The sequence below is a fragment of the Hylobates moloch genome, unplaced genomic scaffold, assembly GCF_009828535.3.
Source record: "Hylobates moloch isolate HMO894 unplaced genomic scaffold, HMol_V3 SCAFFOLD_21, whole genome shotgun sequence".
NCBI lineage: Eukaryota > Metazoa > Chordata > Mammalia > Primates > Hylobatidae > Hylobates > Hylobates moloch.
The window spans coordinates 15,006,973-15,034,667 of record NW_026652296.1 but is presented as its reverse complement, the minus strand read 5'-3'; the positions used below and the strand labels follow the sequence as shown (position 1 = coordinate 15,034,667).

Here is a 27,695-nt window from a genome sequence, read left to right as displayed (position 1 = left end):
TGGGCAGCAGAGGTTGCAGTGAGCTGAGATAGCACCATTGCACTCCAGCCTTGGCAATAGAGTGAGACTCCGTCTCAAAAAAAAATATATATATATATATATATAAATAATTGATATTTAAATTAGTGGACTTTGAGTAAAAGAGATTACCCTTCATGATGCAGGTGGGCCTCATCCAATCAGTTGAAAGCCTTAAGAGGAAATAGACTGAGGTCCCACAGAGGAAGGAGGTATTCTGACTCCAGACTGCCTTTGAACTCAAAACTGCAACATCAACTCTTTCCTGAATCTCCAGCCTGCCAGCATGCCCTGCAAATTTCAGATTTGTCCATCCCTACAATCACACAAGCCAATTCCCTAGCATTGGTTTTGTTTCATTGGTTCTGTTCCTCTGGAGTACCCTAATACATAGACTTTAAGACAAAAATTATAACTAGAAGTACATTTTAAAAAAAGAAAAGACAGATTTACTCGACATCATTATCAGACTATGACATTTAGCAATCAACAGCATGGGTGCAAAAAAAAAATCTACTTTAAAACACTTTGTTGGAATGCTTTATACTTTCCACAGAACAGAAACTAAAATAACGTGTTATTCAATTAGTCACAAATACAGTCCCTGAGTTTTTTTGCCTATACACATGAATATTTGTCTAAAGCATGTCTTCTTTGTAGGAGCTAGGCCCTGCCACCACTGTGCTTGGCTGCATTCACAAATCTGTTGTAACCTGTAGCTTCCCTGTCACTTCTCTGGCTCTCCTCTCCTGCTAAGCTTTGTTTCCTGGCAGTAATTAAAATCTTCTGCCACTGCCATAGCTACTACTGCTACTGGAACCTCCATGGCCACCTTGGTTTTGTGGTTTGGCAAAGTATTGGCCTCCACCACCATAGGGGTCAGAGCTTCTGGCTCCAAAGTTGCCTCCCTTCGTGAGTCCAAAATTTGAAGACCGATTGTTGTAATTGCCAAAATCATTGTAGCTTCCACTACCTCCAAAATTGCTTCCATCATTACCAAATCCATTATAGCCATCCCCACTGCCACCATATCCACCACCACCACGGCCGCCACCAAAGCCACCACAACCACTGAAGTTTCCTCCACGACCAAAGTTGTCATTCCCACTGAAGCCACCTCCAAGACCACCACCAAAATTTCCAGAACCACTTCGAACTCTTTGGCTAGATGAAGCACTACCTATCTCTTGCTTCAACTGGGCTTTCCTAACTTCTAAGTTGGGCTATTCACAGTATTATAATTTTTTTTTTTTTTTTGAGATGGAGTCTCACTGTCACCTAGGCTGGAGTACAGTGGCATGATCTCTGCTCACTGCAGCCTCTGTCTCCCAGGTTCCAGCGATTCTACTGCCTCAGCCTCCCAAGTAGCCAGGATTACAGGTACACACCACCATGCCCAGCTAATTTTTGTATTTTTAGTAGAGACGGGGTTTCACCATGTTGGCCAGGTTGGTCTTGAACTCCTGGCCTCAAGTGATCTGCCCGCCTCCCCCTCCCAAAGTGCTGGGATTACAGGTGTGAGCCACTGCACCCAGTCAAGCATGCTTCTAAGAAAAGGGCAAACAATTCTCAAAGAGCCCCTAATATCTAAAATCAGTTTAGAATCCCTGCCCTAGGTGAATATAGGAAACACTGTCAAAACTAAAAGGAAACTTGCAGGGCATCTTAATCAATCAGCCAAGTTGGGTACCAAGGCCCAAAGCCAGGTTGAGGCTTGTGCAAGATCACAAGCAGAGGTAGAGTTTGAAGCTAGATTCTCCCACTCTTAAACTAGTGCTGGACAGACCAAGGCCAAGCAAGTTGGCTACGGAGCCCTAGTAGATTCCTGTCCCCACACTGAGCCAGGAGGGGTCGCTGCCCAGGGATACCTACAGCCATACTCAAGCTGGACAAGGCGCACGCTCTTGGTGGAAGCAAACACATCCACCACCCCATACAGAAATAAAAATGATTATAAAGGAATCCTGGGAATATCTGTATGCTAAAAAATTAGATAACTTAGATGAAATGAACAAATTCTTAAAAAGATAACAACTACCAAAATTGACTTAAAATAAATGGGAAATCTGAATAGATCTATAAAGGTTAGACACCAAATCACTAATCAAAAAATATTCCACAAAGGAAATCCCAAGCTCAAATGATTTCCATGGAGAACTCTACCAAATTTTACAGAATTAACTAATCATTTACAAACTCTTCCAAAATATAGAAGAGGATGGAATACTTTCCAAAAAATTCTATGAGGCCAGTACTACAAACAAAGATATCATAAAAAAGAAAACTACACACCAATAGTCCCTATGAATATAGGCACAAAAATTCTCAAAAAATATTAGTAAAAAGATTCAGCCACATATAAAAAAAGATTATACGCCATAATCAAATCCAATGGAATTTGACCCAAGAATGCAAGATTATTCAAGCATGCATAAATCAATGTAATATACCACTTTAACAGAGCAAAGGGCATAACCAACATAATCAACTCAATACACACAGGAAAAAAAAAATTGACAAAAATCTGTCACCCTTTTATGATAAAAACACTCCTCAAATTAAGAAAAGAACTTCCGCAACCTAAAAAAGCACATTTATGAAAAATCCTGAGATAACATCATACTTAATGGGAGAAATTAAAAAGTTTTCCTTTAAGATCAGGAGCAAGGCTATTTCCTGGTAAATTTTTCCTCTTCTCCATGTTTGAGTTCTATCCATTTCACATTTCTGTTACTGAACGTGTTTATTTCTTCCGTGTTTTTTCCAGCCATTATTGGCAGTTTTGTCTATTTTAACGGTATTTTTAAAATACTAACTTTTAGTTTTATTTGGCAATTTTAGTGTTTCTTTTTTTCTAATTCACTACTTTCAACTACTTTCTTCAATTATCCTGTCTACTTTCTCTTTACTTACTTTGCTGTTTTGTTCCAGTCTCTTAGGTTCAAGCCTTAGTTAATTTGCTTTCAGGTATTCAAATGTATATATTAAAGCATTGGTAAGAATTTATTTACAACTGTTCATTATAGAGATGTTAATATCCTGAGCGATAAGTGGTCATGATCCCCAGATGTGGAGGAAAGAAGGGGGGAAGGCTAAGGTTAATCAGTAGGGTTCTGACAAAGCATGGTCTTTCAAGCTACATGGCTGGGTACCCAAGAACTTACTGTCCTGCTCACAAGGCTGATTCTGGATGCACCAAAACCCTGCCCAGGCTTAAGCCCTGGGAAGATAAAAATCAGAGATAAGAATTCAACTCCTCACATGAGGAGAGCCAACCCTTCAGATATTTCAGCCAAGTCCAGGATTCTTCTATCTGCTGTCTGCAACATCATGAAGCCTGAATGGGCTCACTTTGCTCTATGGCTCCTCATCTTGTCCATGCTTCTCCACACACCTTCAGGAGGCATATTTCCTCCACAACTCAGAAAACAGTTATGTGAAAGTGGACATCTTGGAGGTAAAGAAAAACAGGGCAAACCAATGTGACACTGTGAAGGAGAGGGAGGTCTGGGCAGCCTGGGTGATGTTGCTGCCAGTAATTAGAATCAAGTCCCCTTTTTATCTCAAACCATATGGCTCTAGGATATCTGATTCAGAGAATTACATTGAGTTTCCTCTATGGAGTGGAGAAGGAGGAAGACAGAAAGTAGAATCAACTTAAGTTTTAACCATGAGATTTCAGTATAAGAGTGGGGGTTATGAAAATGGGATTGATTTCAGAGGTGTCCAAGAAATTCCTTTGTTGGGGTGTGTGTCTGTACATTAGATGAGTTTTAAGTCTATTCAACACATATGTGTAGAACCACTACGTTATATTCCACTGATACAGATATGCAGAGGCCATCATTCCCCCATATATGTATAGAGCACTCCCATCCTACTTATTTAAATTAATTTGTTCTTCATTCAAATTAACATGAGCATCTATGAAACACTCAAGGCAAAAGGGGCAAGTTCCCAATCATGGATAAGAATTGCAGTTGGGTGGCCAGGCGTAGTGGCTCACTCTTGCAATCCCAGCACTTTGGGAGGCCAAGGCAGGTGGATCACCTGAGGCCAGGATTTCGAGAACAGCCTGTCCAACATGGCGAAACCCTGTCTGTACTAAAAATACAAAAATTAGCCAAGCGTGGTGGCGCACGCCTGTAGTCCCAGCTACTCGGAAGGCTGAGGCACAAGAATCACTTGAACCCAGGCAGCAGAGGTTGCAGTGAGAGCCGTGATAGCACCACTACACTCCCTCCTGGGCGACAGAGCGAGGCTCCATCTCAATTAAAAAAAAAATTAAAAAAGAATTGTAGTTGGGCTTCAAGAAGACTAACATTAACTCTTTCTCTGCCTCCAACTCGGTCATCATGGCTTCTGCTCTAACCACTTAATCTCCATGGTCTCAGTAAAACCAGGTGAGTCTGGATGGGTAGGCAAAAGTGGGGCTGGATAGGAGAGGAAACAGACTGATGGAGGAAAGGAAGATCTGCCAGAGTGGACATTTTAAACCTGGCCTTCAGAGTAGGTGTAGTGGGTGAGAGGTCTTTTTAGCTTGTGTATTTGCACAGACTCTGGCGGGTGGGGAGGAGAGAGCGAAAGTAAGGGCTCTGAACTGTGTCCTTGAGGAAGCTGATGAGTTGTTCATTTCCAGTGACATGGGAAGCATGTGGAGTCAGGAAATGGGATATGTTTACTGGGAAGGATGAAGGAAATCTCAGGTCTTTCTTGTTTTCAGCTCTAAAGTAGTATAAGTACCTCATTGTCCTTCTCTATTTCTCTCTGTGTCATGGACGCAGTCTGTAGTCTGGAACAATTTCCCCATATGCTTAGGGAACTCTGTCTTGTTCCCTAGGGGTAAAATTAGATTTATGTGGGTTGAAAGTTTTAGTAGTCTGAGCCTGTGAGAACAAGAATGCCAAAAGAGTAGCAAAGAAAACCTGACTCTGGAAATCTCATTCACAGAATACTGCAACTATCCTCCAATGAAGGGCACCTGTAATTCATATTTGACCAGATTCTACTACAACACTTTGACATTTTTATGTGAGCCCTTTGTCTTCAGTGGCTGTGGAGGCAACAGAAACAACTTTAAACAGAAATATATCTGTGAAAAAATGTGTATTACTGAAAAGTAAGTCTCTGGATATCTTACCCAACCCTCAATGACACCAAACACTAGGGATCAAAGCTTTTTTAAGGAAAAAGCAAATGAAAGGCTAGGGCAATGAGCAGGGAGGCAAGAAATTATACCTAAGTTGGAGATAGCCTGTCATAGGCATTAATTTCTCAGGTCACTTAAATGTCACTATAATCAGTCATAGGCATAAGTTTCTCAGGTAACTTAGTTTAATAACACTCTTGAAATTGTGAAAATTGAAGTTCAGCCAAGCACAGTGGTGTGCACCTGTAGTCCCAGCTACTTGGCAAGCTGAGGCAGGAAGATTACTTGAGCCCAGCATTCAAGACCAGCCTGGGCAATACAGCAAGACTTCTAGATAGATACATAGATGATAGATAGATAGATAGATAGATAGATAGATAGATAGATAGATAGATGATAGATAGATAGATAGATAGATAGATAGATAGATAGATAGATAGATAGATAATAGATAGATAATAGATAGGTAGGTAGGTACGTAGGTAGGTAGGTAGGTAGGTAGGTAGATAGATAGATAAATAGATGATAGGTAGGTAGGTAGGTAGGTAGGTAGATGATAGGTATGTAGGTAGGTAGGTAGGTAGGTAGGTAGGTAGGTAGGTAGGTAGGTAGATAGGTAGATAGATAGACAGACAGACAGACAGACAGACAGACAGACAGATAGATAGATAGATAGACAGATATAGATAACCAGGCACGGTGGCTTATGCCTGTAATCCCAGCACTTTGGGAGGCTGAGGCAGGCGGATCACGAGGTCAGGAGATCAAGACCATCCTGGCTAACATGGTGAAACCCTATCTCTACTAAAAATACAAAAAATTAGCCGGGCATGGTGGCACACACCTGTAATTCCAGCTACTCAGGAGGCTGAGGCAAGAGAATCACTTGAACCCAGGAGGCGGAGGTTGCAGTGAGCCAAGATCATGCCACTGCACTCCAGCCTGGGCAACAAGAGCGAGACTCTGTCTCAAAAAAACAAAAATAAAAATAAAGCTCAAAGAGGCTACTGACTTGCCCAAATTCACTCAGAAGAAGGACATGGATCCAGAGCTCCTAGCTCCCCACCAGTATCTCAGTACTACCATGATGGCATCAGCTCTTTGAGATCGTGTTCAACATCTTATTGTTTCACAGTTAAATGAAAAGCTATGAGAATGTCAGAAGAGTAGGAGAAGACAAGGATCATGGTTTGGTATCCACTATAAAGAATAGCTAAACAATGGTCTTACATGCAAGAGCAGAGATATCACTTTATTCATCTGTATATTCTCAAAGTACAGTACTATGTTTGCTCATTAATATTTTATGGATAGATGCATGGGTCAGGAGGAATATTAGTATTAAAGAGAGCTGTGAAGTTCTGCTGAGATGTTAAGGACCCATTGTTTGGGTCCTTATTGATACCAATGGCCATAATAGTCTCTAAATTTATTTATTCATTAACAGGGACCGAAGTCAATAGGGCCTTAATATGACAGAAGGAGGAAACAAGGAAAAAGGAGTATGCTCTATGAAAAATCATGCCAAAGTTATTCTGAGAAAATAAATTGGATTATTTCTAAAAGATTTTTGAATTCTGAATTCTTTCTAATTTCCTTGCCCAGCTTTACCTTTCAAACTAATTAGATATATAAAACTTTAACTGAAAATTTTCTGTATGTCAGGTCTGATCTGAATTTATTCATCTCTCCCATTCTAGAGTCTTCCAACATATACTGCAAATGACCTCTCTGCAGGGACCAACCTATCCATGTAATGCATCAGTGTGTGTAAAGGCAATCATTATTGATATCTCCTCGGCATGACATGCCAAAACTGAGTTTCTTTCTGTATTTTGTCACTGACCTCAGGGGGATTTGCATGTAGGTGGCACCAAGATAATCATTATTAAATTATTTCACCTGCTCCAAATCAAAGGGCATTCAACCCACAAAAGTGATCATATTCTAGGGAAATATCTTCAGTGCCCCAGGTACTAGCCATATGGAAATTGTGACTTTACAGCTGAGAGCTACAAGTCTTGAACCAAAGTGAACCTCTACTCTCAGAGCATGAAGGGCCACTCCCCTCTTCTCTGTCTTATTCATATTCTTGTCAAAGACTAAGCCTCACAAATGAATCTATTGATATGAATAGCTTATGCCAGTGTTCTAAGGGCCATAAACAGTAGAATAAACTGAAGCTCAGAGTGAAGCCACTTGTGGGTATTCTAGCTCGATCTCAACACTGGCAACCCCTAATCCTGAATTATGGGCATATCCTAGGAGAAATCATGAGAATTAGCAAAAAATATGTGTTAAAGATGTCACCTAGTTCTGCTTCCAGGAATTACTCCTGTGCAAAAAAGGGACAAAGGAAACAAAAATGTTCTGGTAGCTTCTAGGTATTGAGGCAAAGTCTAGTATCTCAGACCATGCTGTGTCCAGATAAAACTTTGTTCTTGGGCCTGAATGTCATGGTGCCTATTCATGGATTCTGAAGATTTTCCTTCCTCTGATTACTGTAAAAAACAGTGTTACATAAACAAGATTCAAGTGCAATTTTTTAAGTCTTTCAAAACTATACTCTAGTCCAAAGAATTAATATAAGTAAAATATTCTCTGGAGACAAAGAATTACCGACAATGACGACCCAAAGTTCATTCTAGCCTCAAGTTTTCAGATTTCTTCTGGGCACTTGAGTAATTGCCCAAGTTTTCTTCTCAATCAATCCTATATTTGCATCTAAGAAAAAGGTATGTGTATACTGTCTGTAGTGCTGAAGGAATATTTTACAAGTACCCACAAAGATTAGTAAAAAGGCACAAAGATATATGTGCATTGCAGACCTTCATAGAAAACCACATACCCAAGGACTAATACAGGACACAAATCCACAAGAAACCCAAGTGGGTTTCACATTAAATTCAAGTGAGATATTTTGAGGAGAAAGTCACAGATAGAAGAGTAACAAAGATAAAAATATAAACCAAGATCACAGAGTACAAACCAAAGACGGAATGAAAAGATTTTGGTTCTGACTCTAGCCTCTTCCCCTGAGTCATATCTGACCACTGGAGAAACTGAAAGGAAAAGATGCCATTACATATGAGACAGAAATTAAAAGTGGTTTAAGAAGATTCTGATTTCTGGTTTAAAAAGCCCCAAAGAGTAGGCGTAGTGACTCACGCCTATAATCCCAGAACTTTAGGGGGTCAAGGCAGGAGGATCACTTGAGGCCAGGAGTTTGAGACCAATCTGGGCAACATAGCAGAATTTGTCTATTAAAAAAATACAAAAGATGGCCAGGCCTGATGGCTCACACCTGTAATCCCAGCATTTTGGGAGGCCGAGGTGGGTGGATCACCTGAAGTCAGGAATTCGAGACCAGCGTGGCCAGCGTGGTAAAACCCCATCTCTACTAAAAATACAAAATTAGCCAGGTGTGGTGGTGCATGCCTGTAATCCCAGCTACTTGGGAGGCTGAGGCAGGAGAATCACTTGAACCCAGGAGGTAGAAGTTGCAGTGAGCAGAGATCATGCCATTGCACTCCAGCCTGGGCAACAAGAGCAAAACTCCACCTCAAAAAAAAATAATAATAATAACAATAATAATAATAATACAAAAGGCCAGGTCCAGTGGCTCACGCCTGTCATCCCAACACTTTGGGAGGCCAAAACAGGCAGATTGCTTGAGTTCACAAGTTCAAGACCAGCCTGGAAAACATGGCAAAACTCCATCTCTACTTAAAATACAAAATTGGCAAGGCATGGTGGTGCACGCCTGTAGTCCCAGCTACTTGGGAGGCTAAGGTAGGATGACAGCCTCAGCCAGGAGACAGAGGTTGCATGAGCCAAGATGGCACCACTGCACTCCAGCCTGGGCTATAGACCCAGATCTTGTCTCAAAAAAGAAAAAAGTGGTGGGGGGGGAGAAAAAAATTGTAATACAAAACATAAACTAAACAAAAAGTTGTTTTTTGAAAAGATAACAAAACTGGCAAACCTTTAGCTAGACTAACCAAGAAAAAAACGAAGACAAATAAATAAAATCAGGGATGAAAAAGGACATACTACAACTGATACCGCAGAAATACAAAGAATCATTAGAGACTTTTTTTCTTCCCCCTGAGATGGAGTTTTGCTCTTGTTGCCCAGGCTGGAGTGCAATGGCATGATCTCAGCTCACTGCAACCTCCACCTCCTGGGTTCAAGCGATTCTCCTGCCTCAGCCTCCCAAGTAGCTGGGATTACAGGCATGTGCCACCACACCTGGCTAATTTTGTATTTTTGGTAGAGATGGGGTATCTCCATGTTGGTCAGGCTGGTCTTGAACTCCCAACCTCAGGTGATCCACCCGCCTCAGCCTTCCAAAGTGCTAGGATTACAGGCATGAGCCACCACATCCAGCCTGGATCATTAGAGGCTATTATGGAAAACTACACACCAACAAATTGGAAAACTAAAAAGATAAATTATTTGACACATACAACTTACCAAAATTGAATCATAAAGAAACAGAAAACTTAAACAGGCCAACTACGAGTAATGAGATGAAAGCAGAAATTAAAACGTATCTCTTTAAAGAAAAGTATAGGACCTGATGGTTTTACTGCTGAATTCTACCAAATATTTAAAGAAGAATTAATACAAATTCTACTCAAATTATTCTAAAAAATTGAAGAGGCAATACTTTCAAACTCATTCTACAAGGCAAGAAGTACCCTGTGGCCAGGCACAGTGGCTCACGCCTGTAATCCCAGCACTTTGGGAGACTAAGAGACCAAGGCAGGTGGATGACTTGAGGCCAGGAGTTCAAGACCAGCCTGGCCAACATGGCGAAACTCTGTCTCTAATAAAAATACAAAAATTAGCCAGGGTGGTGGCACATGCCTGTAATCCTAGCTACTCAGGAGGCCAAGGCATAAGGATCGCTTGAACCCAGGAGGTGGAGGCTGCAATGAGCCAAGATTGTGTCACTGCACTCCAGCCTGGGCAACAGGGCGAGACTCTGTCTCAAAAAAAAGATCATTCACCATGATCAAATGGGATTCATCCCCAGATGCAAGGATAGTTCAACATATACAAATCAATAAGTGTAATACACCCCATCAACAGAATCAATAGAGCCATATGATCATTTCAGTAGATGGTGAAAGAGCATTTGATAAAATTCAACATTCCTTCATGATAAAATTCTCAAGAAATTGGATATAGAAAGAACATACCTCAATGCAATAAAGGCCATAAGTGACAAGCACATAGCTAATATCATACAGAATGGGGGAAAACTGAAAGCCTTTCCACTAAGGTCTGAAACAAGATAATGATGCCACTTTCACTGCTGTTATTCAACATAGTACTGGAAATCCTAGCCAGAGCAATTAGGCAAGAGAAAGAAATGAAGGGCATCCAAACTGGAAAGGAAGAAGTCAAATTAGCCTTGTACACACATGACATGATCTTATATTTAGAAAAACCTACCCCACCAAAAAATTCTTAGAACTAATCAACAAATTTAGTAAAATTGCAGGATAAAAAATCAACATACAAAAATCAGTAGTATTTCTATATGCTAACAATAATCAATCTGAAAAAGAAACCAAGAAAGCAATCTCCCTTGCAATAGCTACAAAAAAAAAAAAAAAAAAAAAACTTGGGCCTAAACTAACTAGAAGAAGATCTCCACAAGGAAAACTATAAAATACTAATGAAAGAAACTGAAGAGGACACCAAAAACTGGAAAGATATCCCATGCTCATAGGTCAGAACAATTAATATTGTCAAAATGCCCATAATATCCAAAGTGACCTTCAGATTCAATACAATCTCTATTAAAATATCAATGGCATTCTTCACATAAACAGGAAAAAAAATTCTAAAATTTGTATGGAATTACAAAAGACCCTGAATAGCTAAAGCAATCCTGAGCAAAAACAACAAAGCTGGAGGTATCACACTACCTGAATTCAAATTCAAATTATACAACAAAGCTATAGTAACCAAAACAAAGCTGTAGTAACAAAAACAGCATGGTATTGGCACAAAAACAGACACATAGACCAATGGAACAGAATAGAAAACCTGGAAATTAACTCATGCACATACAGACAACTCTTTTTTTTTTCTTTTTTTTTTGTGAGATGGAGTCTTGCTCTGTCACCCTGGCTGGAGTGCAGTGGTGTGAACTCAGCTCACTGCAAGCTCTGCCTCCTGGGTTCATGCAATTTTCCTGCCTCAGCCTCCCCAGCAGCTGGGACTACAGGCACACGCCACTATACCCGGCTAATTTTTTTGCAACAACTCATTTTTGACAAAGGTGCCAAGAACATATATTGGGGAAAGGACAATCTTGTTAATAAATGGTGCTGAGAAAGTGGGATATCTACATGCAGAAGAATGAAACTAGATTGCAATCTTTTGCCATATGCAAAAATCAAATAAAAATTAATTAAATACTGAAATCTAATGCCTGAAACTACAAAACTACTAGAGGAAAACATTAGTCAGGACATTGATCTTGGGAAAGATTTTCTGGGTAAGACCTCAAAAGCACAAGCAACAGAAGCAAAAACAAACAAATGGGATTACATCATTAAAAAGTTTCTACAGCCAGGCACGGTGGCTCACGCCTGTAATCTCAGCACTTTGGGAGGCTGAGGTGGGTGGATCACCTGAGGTCAGGAGTTCGAGACCAGCCTGGCCAACATGGTGAAACCCCATCTCTGCTTAAAATACAAAAAATTAGCTGGGTGTGGTGGTACGCAATTATAATCCCAGCTACTCAGGAGGCTGAGGCAGGACAGTCGCTTGAACCCAGGAGGTGGAGGTTGCAGTGAGCTGAGATCGTGACATTGCACTCCAGACTGGGGGACAAAAGCAAGACTTTGTCTCAAAAAAAAAAAAAAAGTTTCTGCATGGCACAGGCCAGTTGCCTTTAATCCCCTGTAATCCCCACACTTTGGAGGCCAAGGCAGGCAGATCACCTGAACCTGGAGAGTTTGAGGCCAATCTGGCCAACATGGTGAAAACTGTCTCCACTAAAAATATAAAAATCAGCCAGATGTGGTGGTGCACACCTGTAATCCCAGCTACTCGGGAGGCTGAGGCACAAGAATCACTTGAACCCAGGAGGTGGAGGTTTCAGTGAGCCGTGATTGCAGCACTGCATTCCAGCATAGGCGACAGAGTGAGACTCTGTCTCAAAAAAAAAAAAAAAAAGACAAGCTACAGGATGGAAGAAAATTTTTCCAAACTACTCATCAACAAGGGACTAGGCTATGCACAGTGGCTCACGCCTATAATCCCAGCACTTTGGAAGACAGAGGCAGGAGGATCACTTGAGGCCAGGAATTTGAGACCAGCCCGGGCATCATAGCAAGACCCTGTCTCTATAAAAAAAGGCAACAACAGGAATTAAAAATATGTAAGAAACTCAAACAACTCAATACCAAAAAAAAAAAAAAATCTGGCTGGCACAGTAGTTCTCGCCTATAATCCCAGCACAAGGCCAAGGCAGGTGGATCACTTGAGGCCAGGAGGTTGAGACCAGCCTGGCCAACATGGCGAAACCCCGTCTGTACTAAAAATACAAAAATTAGCCAGATGTGGTGGTGCATGTCTGTAATCCCTGCTACTTGGGAGGCTGAGGCAGGAGAATCACTTGAACCCAGGAGGCGGAGGGCAGAGTTTGCAGTGAGCCGAGACTGGGCCACTGCACTCCAGTCTGGGCAACAGAGCAAGACTCTGTCTCAAAAATATATATATATATATATTATATATGTGTGTATATATATATTATATATGTGTGTGTATATATATTATATATGCGTATATGTATTATATATGTGTATATATGTATATATAGTGTATATGTGTGTGTGTGTGTGTGTATATATATATATATATATATATATATATATATATATATATATAGAAAGAGAGAGAGAAAGACATTCTTGGGCAAAGGGGATTTGTCCCAATGGTCTTGACAGTGCCACAAATCATTTTAACATTTTTGGGTATAGCCAGAACCATCCTAGTGGTCTGAAACACAAAAGTGAGGCCCAGATTGCTTAGGGAGATCAGGCTGGGTGCCAGAAATTAAGAGTATAGGAGCCAGAGACAGGTAAGCAGAAAGTCTACAAGAAAAAAAAAATGGAAGATGAACAAAGACCCTAGGCCTCTGCCAGGTGGGCTGTGAGAGAAGAGGTTTCAAAAGAGGATGAACTTAAGATGACATTCTTAAGGACAGACCCCTGGCCATTGCAGAAGTATTTCTGGGCTCCTTGGCGCCCCCCAGTCCAGGAGGCACTGCAGGACACAGAAGGCCTTGGAGCTCACGGGCACCAGAGCCCAGGCTTCCATGTAGCTGAGATATGGTCTGGCACTGCAGTCCTCAAGGTCTTGCAGGGGCCCTCCTACCCGCAGTTCCAATTGCCCTGCTACATGCTTCCTTTCTATAATAAAAGAAGGAAGGGGTGCCTCAGGGCACCCCACTCTGTCACTCACCTCTCGCCAGAGACTAGGTACCAGGGTGGGTGTCCTCTTCCTGAAAAAGAAAGGCTTAAATGAAGCAGTCCCTTGTGAAACAGGCAGCCATTAGCACCAGGGGCCAGTCTAGGTGAGAACTCTCAGGCCCTGCCTGGCAGCCCACAGCCAGGCATGGTTGAGATACGAAGTTACTCTAGAGACGTTGTCTTTTTTTTTTTTTTTTTTGAGACAGTCTCACTCTGTTGCAGTCGGCTCACTGCAACTTGCTTCCAGGTTCAACAATCTCTGCCTCACCTCAGATACTGGGATTACAGGCACCCACCACCAACCCATTTTTTTTGTTTTTGTTTTTGAGACAGAGTCTGGTTCTGTCGCCCAGGCTGGGGTGCAGTGGTGTGATCTCGGCTCACTGCAAGCTCCGCCTCCCGGCTTCACGCCATTCTCCTGCCTCAGCCTCCTGAGTAGCTAGGACTACAGGTGCCCGCCACCAAACCTGGCTAATTTTTTTTTGTATTTTTTTGTAGAGACGGGGTTTCACCTTGTTAGCCAGGATAGTCTCGATCTCCTGACCTCATGATCGGCCCACCTCAGCCTCCCAAAGTGCTGGGATTACAGGCTTGAGCCACCGCACCCAGCCAATTTTTGTATTTTTAGTAGAGATGGGGTTTCACTATGTTGGCCAGGCTAGTCTCAAACTCCTGACATCAGGTGATCCACCCGCCTTGGCCTCCTAAAGTGCTGGGATTACAGACATGAGCCACCGCACCCGGCCTGCATTTTTTTTTTAAGCATTAGGTTGGTGAAAAAATATTTTGATTTTTTTTAAAACAAGCAAGTATTACTTTTGTGATCTTTTAAAACTGATTCGATGAAAAAATGGAAAACATAACATAAGAAGTGTCAGGCCTCTGAGCCCAAGCTAAGCCACCATATCCCCTGTGACCTGCAGGTACACATCCAGATGGCTGGTTCCTGCCTTAACTGATGACATTCTACCACAAAAGAAGTGAAAATGGCCTGTTCCTGCCTTAACTGATGACATTGTCTTGTGAAATTCCTTTTCCTGGCTCATCCTGTCTCAAAAAGCTCCCCTACTGAGCACCTTGTGACCCCCCACTCTGCCTGCCAGAGAACAACTCCCGTTTGACTATAATTTTCCTTTATCTACCTAAATCCTATAAAACGGCCCCACCCTTATCTCCCTTCACTGACTCTCTTTTCGGACTCAGCCCGCCTGCACTCAGGTGAAATAAACAGCCATGTTGCTCACACAAAGCCTGTTTGGTGGTCTCTTCACACGGATGCACATGAAATTTGGTGCCGTGACTCAGATCAGGGGACCTCCCTTGGGAGATCAATCCCCTGTCCTCCTGCTCTTTGCTCCATGAGAAAGATCCACCTACAACCTCAGGTCCTCAGACTGACCAGCCCAAGAAACATCTCACCAATTTTAAATCCAGTAAGTGGCCTCTTTTTACTCTCTTCTCCAACCTCCCTCACTATCCCTCAACCTCTTTCTCCTTTCAATCTTGGCACCACACTTCAATCTCTCCCTTCTCTTAATTTCAATTCCTTTCATTTTCTGGTAGAGACAAAGGAGACACGTTTTATCCATGGACCCAAAACTCCAGCACCGGTCACAGACTAGGGAAGGCAGCCTTCCTTTGGTGTTTATTCATTGCAGATGCCTCTCTGATTATTCACCCAGGTTTCAGAGGTGTCAGACCACGCAGGGACGCCTGCCTTGATCCTTCACCCTTAGCAGCAAGTCCTGCTTTTCTGGGGAAGGGGCAAGTAGCCCAACCCCTTCTCTCCATGTCTCTACCCCTTCTTCACCTTTCTGGGGGGGGGCAAGAAATCCCCAACCCCTTCTCCTTCACCCTTAGAGGCATGTCCCACTTTTCTAGGGAAGGGGCAAGTACCCCAACCCCTTATATCTCTGCACCCCAATCCCTTATTTCCACACCCCAACCTCTTATATCTCTGTGCCCTGATCCCTTATTTCCGTGCTCCAACCCCTTATATCTCTGCACCCCATCCCTTATTTCTGCGCCCCAACCTCTTATCTCTGCACCCCAACCCCTAATTTCTGTGCCCCGACCCCTTTCCTGCTTTTCTGGAAGGTAAGAGCCCCTGAACCCCTTCCCTCCATGTCTCTACTCTCTCTTTTCTCTGGGCTTGCCTCCTTCACGATGGGCAACCTTCCACCCTCCATTCCTCCTTCTTCTCCCTTAGCCTGTGTTCTTAAGAACTTAAAACCTCGGCCAGGCACTGTGGCTCACGCTTGTAATCCCAGCACTTTGGGAGGCTGAGGCGGGCGGATCACAAGGTCAAGAGATCAAGATCATCCTGGCTAACATGGTGAAACCCCGTCTCTACTAAAAATACAAAAATTAGCCGGGCGTGGTGGCGGGTGCCTGTAGTCCCAGCTACTAGGGAGGCTGAGGCAGGAGAATTGCTTGAACTCGGGAGGTGGAGGTTGCAGTGAGCCGAGATCGTGCCACTGCACTCCAGCCTGGGCAACAGAGCGAAACTCCATCTCAAAAAAAAAAAAAAAGAACTTAAAACCTCTTCAACTCTCACCTGACCTAAGGTCTAAGTGCCTTTTCTTCTGCAACACTGCTTGGCCCCAATACAAACTTGACAATGGCTCTAAATGGCCAGAAAACAGCACTTTCGATTTCTGCATCCTACAAGACCTAAATAATTTTTGTGGAAAAATGGGGAAATGGTCTGAGGTGCCTTATGTCCAGGCATTTTTCACACTTCGTTCCCTCCCTAGTCTCTGTTCCCAATGCAATTCCTCCCAAATCCTCCTCCTTTCCCTCCCGCCTGTCCCCTCAGTCCAAACCCCAAGCATCACTGAGTCTTTCAGTCTTCCTTTTCTACAGACCCATCTGACCTTTCCCCTCCTCCCCAGGCTGCTCGTTGCCAGGCCAAGCTAAGTCCCAATTCCTCCTCAGCCTCTGCTCCTCCACCCTATAATCCTTCTACCACCTCCCCTCCTCACACCCAGTCCGGCTTGCAGTTTAGTTCTGTGACTAGTTCTTCCCCACCTGCCCAACAATTTCCTCTTAGAGAAGTGGCTGGAGCTGAAGGCATAGTCAGGGTACATGTACCTTTTTCTCTATCAGACCTCTCTCAGATCAGTCAGCATTTAGGCTCTTTCTCATCAGACCCCACTAAATATATACAGGAATTCCAATATCTAACTCTGTCCTACAATTTAACCTGGAGTGACTTAAATGTCATCCTGACTTCTATCCTCTCCCCAGATGAACGGGAAAGAGTTTTTTCTCTAGCCCAATCTCACACTGATAACTGCCGGCTTCATGAGCCAGACTTCCAGGAAGGCATTAGAGCAGTTCCCTGAAAGGATCCCCAGTGGAACTACCAGGCAAATTCCCCAGGTATAGCTAGGCAAGATTACATGATTTCCTGCCTAGTTGAAAGGCTTTAAAAGGCAGCTTACAAAGCTGTTAATTATGACAAGCTTAAAGAAACTACCCAAGGTAAAGACAAAAACCCAGCCCAGTTCATGGCCCGCTTAGCAGCAACCCTTAGGCACTATAACGCCCTAGACCCAGAAGGGCCAGAAAGCCTCCTTATTCTTAATAAGCATTTTATCACCCAATCCACTCCTGACATTAGGAAAAAACTTCAAAAATTAGAATCTGGCCCTCAAACCCCACAACAGGAATTAATCAAGCTCGCCTTCAAGGTGTACAATAATAGAGAGGAAGCAGCCAGACGGCAATGCATTTCTGTTACAATTACTTGCCTCTGCTGTGAGACAAAACCCAGCCACACCTCCAGCATACGAGAACGTCAAAATGCCTAAGCCACACATGCCTAAGCCGCAGCAGACAAGCATTCCTACAAGACTTCCTCCATCATGATCTTGCTTCAAGTGCCAGAAATCTGGCCACTGGGCCAAGGAATGCCCGCAGCCAGGGATTCCTCCCAAGCCATGTCCCATCTGTACAGGGACCCACTGGAAGGCAGACTGCCCAGCTCACCCGGCAGCCACTCCTAGAGCCCCTAAAGCTCTAGCCCAAGGCTCTCTGACTGAATCCTTCCCAGATCTGCTCAGCTTAGTGACTGAAGATTGACACTGCCTGATCACCTCAGAAGCCCCCTGGACCATCATGGACACCGAGCTTCGGGTAACTCTCTCAGTGGAGGGTAAGTCCATCCCCTGTTTAATCAATAAGGGGGCTACCCACTCCACGTTGCCTTCTTTTCAAGGGCCTGTTTCCCTCGCCCCAATAACTGTTGTGGGTATTGACGGCCAAGCTTCAAAACCCCTTAAAACTCCCCCACTCTGGTGACAACTTGGACAACACTCTTTTATGCACTCTTTTTTAGTTATCCCCACCTGCCCAGTTCCCTTATTAGGCTGAGATATTTTAACCAAATTATCTGCTTCCCTGACTATTCCTGGACTACAGCCACATCTCATTGCCACCCTTCTCCCCAACCCAAAGCCTCCTTCATGTCTTCCTCTCGTATCCCCCTACCTTAACCCACAAGTATGGGACATCTCTACTCCTTCCCTGGCAACCAATCACATGCCCATTACCATCCCATTAAAGGCTAATCACCCTTACCCTGCTCAATGCCAATATCCCATCCCACAGCACGCTTTAAAGGGATTAAAGCCTGTTATCACTCGCCTGCTACAGCATGGGCTTCCAAAACCTATAAACTCTCCTTACAATTCCCCCATTTTACCTGTCCAAAAACCGGACAAGTCTTACAGATTAGTTCACTATTTCCCTGCACCCCTCGTCCCAGCCTCTCTTTGCTTTCATTTAGACTGACCCTGACACCCATTAGGCTCAGCAAATTACCTGGGCTGTACTGCCGCAAGGCTTCACAGACAGCCCCCATTACTTCAGTCAAGCCCGAATTTCATCCTCATCTGTTACCTATCTCGGCATAATTCTCATAAAAACACACGTGCTTTCCCTGCTGATCGTGTCCAATTAATCTCCCAAACCTCAATCCCTTACAAAACAACTCCTTTCCTTCCTAGGCATGGTTAGTGTGGTCAGAATTCTTACACAAGAGCCAGGACCGCACCCTGTAGCCTTTCTGTGCAAACAATTTGACCTTAATGTTTTAGCCTAGCCCTCATGTCTGCGTGCAGCAGCTGCTGCTGCTTTAATACTCTTAGAGGCCCTAAAAATCACAAACTATGCTCAACTCACTCCCTACATTTCTCATAACTTCCAAAATCTATTTTCTTCCTCATACCTGACGCATATACTTTCTGCTCCCCTGCTCCTTCAGCTGTACTCACTCTTTGTTAAGTCTCACAAAATTACCATTGTTCCTGGCCCGGACTTCAATCCGGCCTCCCACATTATTCCTGATACCACATCTGACCCCCATGACTGTATCTCTCTGATCCACCTGACATTCACCCCATTTCCCCATATTTCCTTCTTTCCTATTCCTCACCCTGATCACGCTTGATTTATTGACGGCGGTTCCACCAGGCCTAATTGCCACACACCAGCAAAGGCAGCCTGTGCTATAGTACAAGCCACTAGCCCGTCTCTTAGAAGCTCTCATTTCCTTTCCATCGTGGAAATCTATCCTCAAGGAAATAACTTCTCAGTGTTCCATCTGCTATTCTACTACTCCTCATGGATTATTCAGGCCGCCACCCTTCCCTACACATCAAGCTCGAGGATTTGCCCCCACCCAGGACTGGCAAATTAGCTTTACTCAACATGCCCCGAGTCAGATAACTAAAATACCTCTTAGCCTAGATAGACACTTTCACTAGATAGGTACAGGCCTTCCCTACAGGATCTGAGAAGGCCACCACAGTCATTTCTTCCCTTCTGTCAGACATAATTCCTCAGTTTAGCCTTCCCACCTGTATACAGTCTGATAACAGACCAGCCTTTATTAGTCAAATCAGCCAAGCATTATTTCAGGCTCTTAGTATTCAGTGACAGACTAATGGTCTATTAAAAACACACCTCACCAAGCTCAGCCACCAACTTAAAAAGGACTGGACAATACTTTTACCACTTTCACTTCTCAGAATTCAGGCCTGTCCTCGGAATGCTACAAGGTACAGCCCATTTAAGCTCCTGTATAGATGCTGCTTTTTATTAGGCCCCTCTCTCATTCCAGATACCAGACCAACTTAGACTGTGCCCCAAAAAACTTGTCATCCCTACTATCTTCTGTCTAGTTATACTCCTATTCACCGTTCTCAACTACTCATATATGCCCTGCTCTTGTTTACACTGCCAGTTCACACTGTTTCTCCAAGCCATCACAGCTGATATCTCCTGGTGCTATCCCCAAACCGCCACTCTTCACTCTTAAAGTAAATAAATAATCTTTACTGGCAAGGCTATGCTGAACCTCCTTGGGCACTCCCTAATTAGATGTCCTATGTCCTCCCAATTCTTAGTCCTTTAATACCTGTTTTTCTCCTTCTCTTATTCCATTTAGTTTTTCAATTTATACAAAACTGTATCCAGGCCATCACCAATAATTCTAAATGACAAATGTTTCTTCTAACAACCCCACAGTATCACCCCTTACCACAAAATCTTCCTTCAGCTTAATCTCCCCCACTCTAGGCTCCCATGCCGCCCGTAATGCCACTGGAAGCAGCTTTGAGAAACATCGCCCATTATCTCTCCATACCACCCCCCAAAATTTTCGCCGGTCCCAACACTTTACCACTATTTCATTTTATTTTTCTTATTAATATAAGAAGACAGGAATGTCAGGCCTCTGAGCCCAAGCTAAGCCATCATATCCCCTGTGACCTGCACGTACACATCCAGATGGCTGGTTCCTGCCTTAACTGATGACATTCCACCACAAAGGAAGTGAAAATGGCCTGTTCCTGCCTTAACTGATGACATTGTCTTGTGAAATTCCTTTTCCTGGCTCATCCTGTCTCAAAAAGCTCCCCTACTGAGCACCTTGTGACCCCCACTCTGCCCGCCAGAGAACAACCCCCCTTTGACTGTAATTTTCCTTTACCTACCCAAATCCTATAAAACGGCCCCACCCTTATCTCCCTTCACTGACTCTTTTCGGACTCAGCCCGCCTGCACCCAGGTGAAATAAACAGCCATGTTGCTCACACAAAGCCTGCTTGGTGGTCTCTTCACACGGACGCACATGAAAAGAAGAATACTTAAAAAAAAAAAAAAAAGCAGCATCAGCACCACCTGGAAGCTTGTTATTTATACAGACTCTCAGACTCACCTGAAACCTACTGCATTGGAATTTGCCTTTTAACAACTCTGGTGATTTGTTTTCTCATTTCACAAGTTGTAGTCTGTGAAAAATCAGGAGCTATCAGGAAAGGAGTTCTACGTCCCTGGCTACTATGAATCAAGGTTTCTTCTGCATCTATGACTGCTACCCATAAAATGTGAAATACCCTCATCAGGAATCTATACAGCTCTGAAGACTCATAGTGAGATGTTAAGTATCCCTTTCTCCTTCCTAATAGCAGCCTATTTCCTTACAAGGAATTCTCTTCCCCTGTTATATGTCTTGTTGTGAGGGTTAATTTCAGGTGCCTGCTAACCCAAACAAGCCAGAGAAGAAATTTTTTTCTCTAGGTTCTCAACCAGGGGTGATTTTGCCCCCCAAGGGACATTTTGGCATCATCTTTAAACATATTTGTTTGTGACAAATGACAGGGAGAGATACTGGTATCTAGTGAAAAGCGCCAGGGCTGCTGCTAAACATCATATAGTACCCAGGACGGCCCCTCACAGCAAATAATTATCCAGCCCAAAATATTAATAGGACCAAGGCTGCGAAACCCTGAATGAGTAATTACATATATTCTCCCTCTTTCAGGAAGTCTCAATCTTGAGAGAAGGGGGAAAGAGAAATAGAATGTTGCTGTCACAGCAGTGTCACTGTGACCCAACTCTTCCCGCCTAGATGACCTGCTTCCTCCCTCTTGACCCTCCAGAGTGCTGTCAATTCCATACCATGGAGCCCTAGCTTTTCATAAATCATACAAGCCCCAATTTCCTTCCAGCTCACTGTCATTTGCCCAACTTAGCCAGTATCTTTCTGTTGATGGTAACCAAGAACCCTTATGCCCAACCATCCAGTTAGAGGAGGGCTCCATTCCAGGGCAGGGCAGGCTTACCCAGCTGCTAGGCTAAGCACACACTTCAAGCATCAGCAAGTATGACAAGTTCAGCTTGAATGAACTTAACCAGAATTTGCAATCAAGAAAACTAGAAAGAAACTATTTTAATTTCAGTATAAATGTTTAATTTTGCATCAAGTGACTTAAACAGTTCATCACCTGGGACCCCGATGTTCTGGGCCATCAGGTGGGGCAGGCTTGCTCTGGTTTTGAGTTTCAGTGCTAAGAAGGAAGAGGAAAACAAGAGAGAGAAGGGATCGAATTGTTTATATTATCTGGCTGCAGGTGAGAGAGTACTGGAATGAGAAGCCTATGTTTAAAGGAAAAAAATATTAAAACTGGGACAGTATTCAACATGGAAAGATGTAACCTATACAATGAAGTACAGCACAATGGAAGAACCTAAAAATTAAAACCAAGAATACTGTATATCAAGAAATAGCAATCTATCTGCAAGCCGAAAAGTGTTGCAGAAGGAATGGAGGCTTTGTCATCGAATACACCTGTTGGTTTAACCAAGCTAAGATTGAAAGTAAACGCCTTAGCCTGGGAAACATAGCGAGACCCCATCTCTACAAAAACTGAAAAATTAGCCAGGTGTGGTGGTGCATGCCTGTGGTCCCAGCTACTTCAGAGGCTGAGGTAAAAGGACTGCTTGAGCCCAGGAAGTCAAGGCAACCGTGGGCCATGTTTGAGCCACTGCACTCCAGCGTGGGTGACAGAGTAAGACCCTGTCTCAAAAAAAAAAAAGAAAGAAAGAATGTAAAAGGCTTTGAAGCCATTTGGCAAAGATCATGGAAAACAGGGCAAGCAATAGCTACAGAGTTCTAGAGCCGTGTTAAATATAATAAATAAATATTTTAAAATTGAATACCTTAACAATTAAAAATCATATCTATCTATTATATTGTTGAATGACAAAAGCCTATTACAGGATGATTCTACCCATATCAACATTTGCATATATGCATAAAGCAAGTCTGGAAGGACCTTCACAAGCATGTTAACAATGGTCACCTATGGGTAGGGAGATCTTCTTTGAATTTTTCTTTTTTTTTTTTTTTGGTGCATTAGCGATCTTGATGGTTTCAAATGTCATCACTAGGGAATGATAGATGCTGGGGCCTACTTAGGGTGAAGGGCAATAGGAGAGTGAAGATTGAAAAACTACCTATCTGATATTATGCTGATTACCTGGGTGACAAAATTTTCTGTACACCAAACCCCCAAGACACACAATTAGTGCGTGTAACAAACCTGCATATGAATCCCTTTAAAGTAAAATACAAGTTGAAAGGGAAAAAATAAAACCTCTTCACCATCTTTCAGATAGCAATTTTTTTCATTGCTTCTTCAATGTACACAAATATTCTTTTACATCATTCACACTTCTTTGAACTTTTCTGTACTGTTTAAATATCTCAATAATGTTTATGCATCCTATTTTAAAAACAACAACAACAAATTAAAAAATAAAAAGGAGAAGGAGGAAGGTGAGGAGGAGAAAAAAATAACAAAAAAGACATGATCCTAAGCATATAGACAGCTCAGAAATTGCAGAAAAGCTGAAAAAGAAAAACAAGAGAAAGATAAAGGAAGAATGATCATTAATAATATTACTAAATTGGGCTAGGCACAGTGGCTCACGCCTGTAATCCCAGCACTTTGGGAGGCCGAGGCAGGTGGATCATTTAAGGTCAGGAGTTCGAGACCAGACTGGCCAACATGGTGAAACCCTGTCTCTACTAAAAATACAAAAATTAGCTGGGCGTGGTGGCTAATGGTGGGTGTAATCCCAGCTACTCGCGAGGCTGAGGCTGGAGAATCCCTTGAACCCAGGGGGCAGAGGTTGCAATGAGCCGAGATCGCGCCATTGCACTCCAGCCTGGGCGACAAGCCACTGTCTCAGAAAAAAAAAAAAGATTACTGAATTGGACTACAGATTCTTAGAGCTGGTGGGACTTTCATGAACTTCTAATTCAGAGATCCCCAAACCAGACCACACATTAGAATTCCCTGAGGGCTTTTTTTAAATATTGCTCTGAATAAACACATAAGCAGTTCCCTCGGCCCAACCCATCTTTGACCTACTGAATCAAAATATCTGGGATGGGATTGGGGAATCTGCACATTGACCAGCCTGCACAAGGATCTAAAACCAGCCCCTGGCAACCACTAATGTACTTTCTGTCTCTACAGATTTGCCTATTCTTGATGTTCCATATAAATGGAATTATATAGCATTTTGTGACTGGCTTCTGTCACTTAGCATGTTTTCAAGATCCATTCATATTATAGAATGTATTGGTACTTCATTCCTTTTTATGGCTGAATTAATATTTCATTGTATTGATATACCACATTTTTTCTCTCCATTCACCAGTTGATAGATATTTGAGTTGCTTCCACCTGTTGGCTATTGTCCACCTGTTTCTATTTCTATGAACATTTGTTCACAAGTTTTCGCTTGAACATCTAGGGGTTTTGTTTGTTTGGTTTTGGTTTGGGGGATCTTTTTTCAGAGATAGGCTCTCTCTGTCACCCAGGCAGGAGTACAGTAGCACCTTCTTAGCTCACTGCAGCCTTGTATTCCTGGGCTCAACTAATCCTCCCACCTCAGCCTCTTTAGTAGCTAGAACTACAGTTATGATGCCACCACACCCTGGTTATATTTTTAATTTTTCTGTAGAGACAAGGGTCTCACTATGTTGCCCAGGCTGGTGTTAAACTCATGTTCTCAAGCGATCCTTCCACCCCAGCTTCCCAAAATACTGGGATTACAGGTGTGAGCCATCACACCTGGCCATTGGACACCTGTTTTTAGTTCTTTTGGGTATATGCCTAAGAGTGAAATTGCTGGGTCATATGGTAATTCCACATTTAACTTATCGAGGAACCATCAAACTTTTTAGAGTTTTTTTTTTTTTTTTTTTGAGACGGGGTCTTGCTCTGTTGCCCAGGCCAGAGTGCAGTGGCACAATCATAGCCCACTGCAGTCTCAATCTCCTGAGCTCCAGTGACCCTCCCACCTCAGCCTCCCAAGTAGCTGGGACTATAAGCACATGTCACCACACCTGACTGACTTTTTTTTTTTTAAGTAGAGACAAGATTTTGCTATGTTGCTCAGGCTGGTCTTGAACTCCTGAGCTCAAGCAGTCCTCCCACCTCAGTCTCCCAAAGTGCTGAGATTACAGGCATGAGCCACTGTGCCCAGACCACTGTTTAGTTTTTTAATGTGGCTACTAAAAAACTTGAAATTACATACATGGCTTGCATTATGTTTCTATGAAAGAGTACTGCTCTGTATGCTTCCTTCTGCCCAAGTATTCTACTGGAACTTACCTCTCATTTACACTTGCCCTCACCTGCTTCCAAACAAGACTCAAGGAGGAACTTAATACTATAAAACAGCCGGGTGCAGTGGCTCATGCCTGTAATCCCAGCACTTTGAGAGGCCAAGGCAGGTGGATCATTTGAGGCCAGGAGTTCGAGACCAGCCTGGCCAACTTGGTGAAACCCTGTCTCTACAAAAAATACAAAAATTAGCTGGGCGTGGTGGTGCACACCTGTAGTCCCAGCTACTTAGGGAGCTGAGGCAGGAGGATCACTTGAACCTGGGAGGTCGAGGCTGCAGTAAGCATGATTGCGCCACTGCACTCCAGCTTGGGAGACAGAATGAGACCCTGTCACAAAAAACAACAACAGAAAATAAAATACTACAAAACAAGTTACATGAAAATGAAAGTCTAAACCAAGAGTCAAAAAAGGTAGGGGGTCCAGGCGCAGTGGCTCATGCCTATAATCCCAACACTTTGGGAGGTCAAGGCGTACAGATCATGAGGTCAAGAGATCGGGACCATCCTGGCCAACATGGTGAAACCCCATTTCTACTAAAACTACAAAAATTAGCTGAGAGTGATGGCACGCGCCTGTAGTCTCACCTACTCAGGAGGCTGAGGCAGGAGAATCGCTTGAACCTGGAAGGTGGAGGTTACAGTGAGCCGAGATCGCACCACTGTACTCCAGCCTGGCGACAGAGCCAGGCTCTGTCTCAAAAGAAAAAAAAGGTGGGGGAGGACAAGTAATAAAAGAGGGTGGCAAGAAGGATCAATTTTGTCAGAAAAACTGAATAACAACAGCTAACATTTATTGAGTATGTGCTTTGTGCCAGGCTCTGCTAAGTGCTTTCTTTATAATCTTTTTTTTTTAGACGGAGTCTCCCTCTGTGGCCTAGGCTGGAGTGCAGTGGCACAATCTCAGTTCACTGCAGCCTCCAAATCCTGGGTTCAGGCAAGTCTCCTGCCTCAGCCTCCCGAGTAGCTGGGACTACAGGCGTCCACCACCATGCCCAGCTAATTTTTGTATTTTTAGTAGAGAAGAGGTTTCACCATGTTGGCCAGGATGGTCTCGAACTCCTGGCCTCAGGTGGTGACCCACGTCGGCCTCCCAAAGTGCTGGGATTACAGGTGTGAACCACTGCACCTGGCCAGTGCGTTCTTTATAATTGACTCTTCATACCAATTCTATGAGGTAGGCGGTGTGGTAATGTTATTATACGCATAAAGCTAATACGCAGCAGAAGAGTATAGATTCAGACCCAGGCCTTATTCCAAAACCTGAGCTCTTGGCACCCTGGTAGCCAATGCGAAGATGGAAACATCAGCTCTAGAAAGCCCCTACCACAGAGGCTGGCAAGACAGACGATGCCCAGTAAGTTACTTCCCTGCCCATTCTCACACTAACTCAGAAACTTTTTCTTGCTCTTGAGCTCCACAAGGAATTTGACCCTGTGGCTTTGTACAAGAAACACTAATACGACATAGTGGGTAATGTCCCCCAAATCAATGTTACCAGAAATGAAGCAGCATGCCACATCATATGAAAACGGAGGGCATACTGTTAGGTCTTAATTTATTAAGTGCAGTTCAGTCGGGATCCAGGAGCTCAGACAGCTGATAGCAAGCTTTCACTTTATCTTTTAGAATGCCCTTTTGAGTCTCTTGCCTCGAAATGGCCTATGACAGACTTCTGCTGCCCTCTGGCGGGCAGAGCATGAAGCACCCAGCAAAGAATTCTTTCCAGTCACATGGCCTCTTCTTTGTTTATATTGCTGAATCTGTAGGAAGCTGGGCTTCTCCACACAATCCCTTGAGAAGGCTTAACTTGTATATGAAAGGAAAGACACCTCTCCCAACTCAAGAGCAACCCACTGCCAGGATAGGCTCTGGGCCTCCTGCCTTCCTCACCCCACTTACACGCCTTACCAACAACATCATGCCCCCGCGGGAGCAGTGGAGGCTGCAGGCACCCATGGTATTGCTGGGGCCAAGGGCACATATGGAGTCTGAGATTTCTACAACCAGATGGTCAAGAAGCGGGGTGGAGAAGGGAGGAGCTGCGTGGTTCTGGTCAAAAAACAAGTCTTTCTCAGCCTACACGGGAGCCCCAGACATTCCTGCCCACGATGAGGAAGCTGAGGAGCAGGGCGGGGGAGGAGGGTGGCTTTTCAACCTGGTCAGAGGCTAATTTTGGGGTGCAAGGTGAGAGAGTAGGATCACGGTCCACTGAGACCTGCTCCCAGGTCATTTCCACCCCAGGACCAAGGCTGAAATGGACTTAAACCCTGAGGAAGGAAAGGTTCAAATGGCTTCTTTAGTTCAGGGTCCAATAGTAGAGAAAGCTGCCCAGAAAGACCTGGGGGTGGGAATTTGGCCCCAGCTCAGCCTTTGACCTCCAGCTTTCAAATTTAACCCTTCAGCACTCTCTCTCTCTCTCTCTTCAAATTTAACCCTTCAGCACTCTCTATCTCTCTTCAAATTTAACCCTTCAGCACTCTCTCTCTCTGTCTTCAAATTTAACCCTTCAGCACTCTCTCTCATTTCTATCTCTCTCTCT

At 43.5% G+C, this 27,695-nt stretch overlaps 1 protein-coding gene across 1 annotated transcript; it reads right to left on the bottom strand.

Annotated features, from left to right (window-relative positions):
• Nucleotides 1-794: 794 nt before the first annotated feature.
• On the bottom strand, nt 795-17,834 carry LOC116461409 (heterogeneous nuclear ribonucleoprotein A1-like). Its single transcript, XM_058433266.1, has 3 exons — nt 17,659-17,834; nt 13,658-13,697; nt 795-1,241 (listed from the first exon to the last, which is right to left on the bottom strand). The coding sequence occupies exons 1-3, from the start codon at nt 17,832-17,834 to the stop codon at nt 795-797; spliced, it is 663 nt and encodes a 220-aa protein (XP_058289249.1).
• Between the last annotated feature and the right edge of the window lie 9,861 nt (nt 17,835-27,695).

What these genes read in the sequence shown, in the direction of transcription:
- LOC116461409 (XM_058433266.1), bottom strand. Translation starts at nt 17,834, where the DNA reads ATGGACTTACCCTCCACTGAGAGAGTTACCCGAAGCTCGGTGTCCATG. An exon ending in GCTCTAGGAGTGGCTGCCGG is followed by an intron (nt 13,698 to 17,658) that starts GTGAGCTGGGCA and finishes TTTCTTTTTCAG; the next exon opens with GAAGAGGACACCCACCCTGG. An exon ending in TACCTAGTCTCTGGCGAGAG is followed by an intron (nt 1,242 to 13,657) that starts GTGAGTGACAGA and finishes TACTGTGAATAG; the next exon opens with CCCAACTTAGAAGTTAGGAA.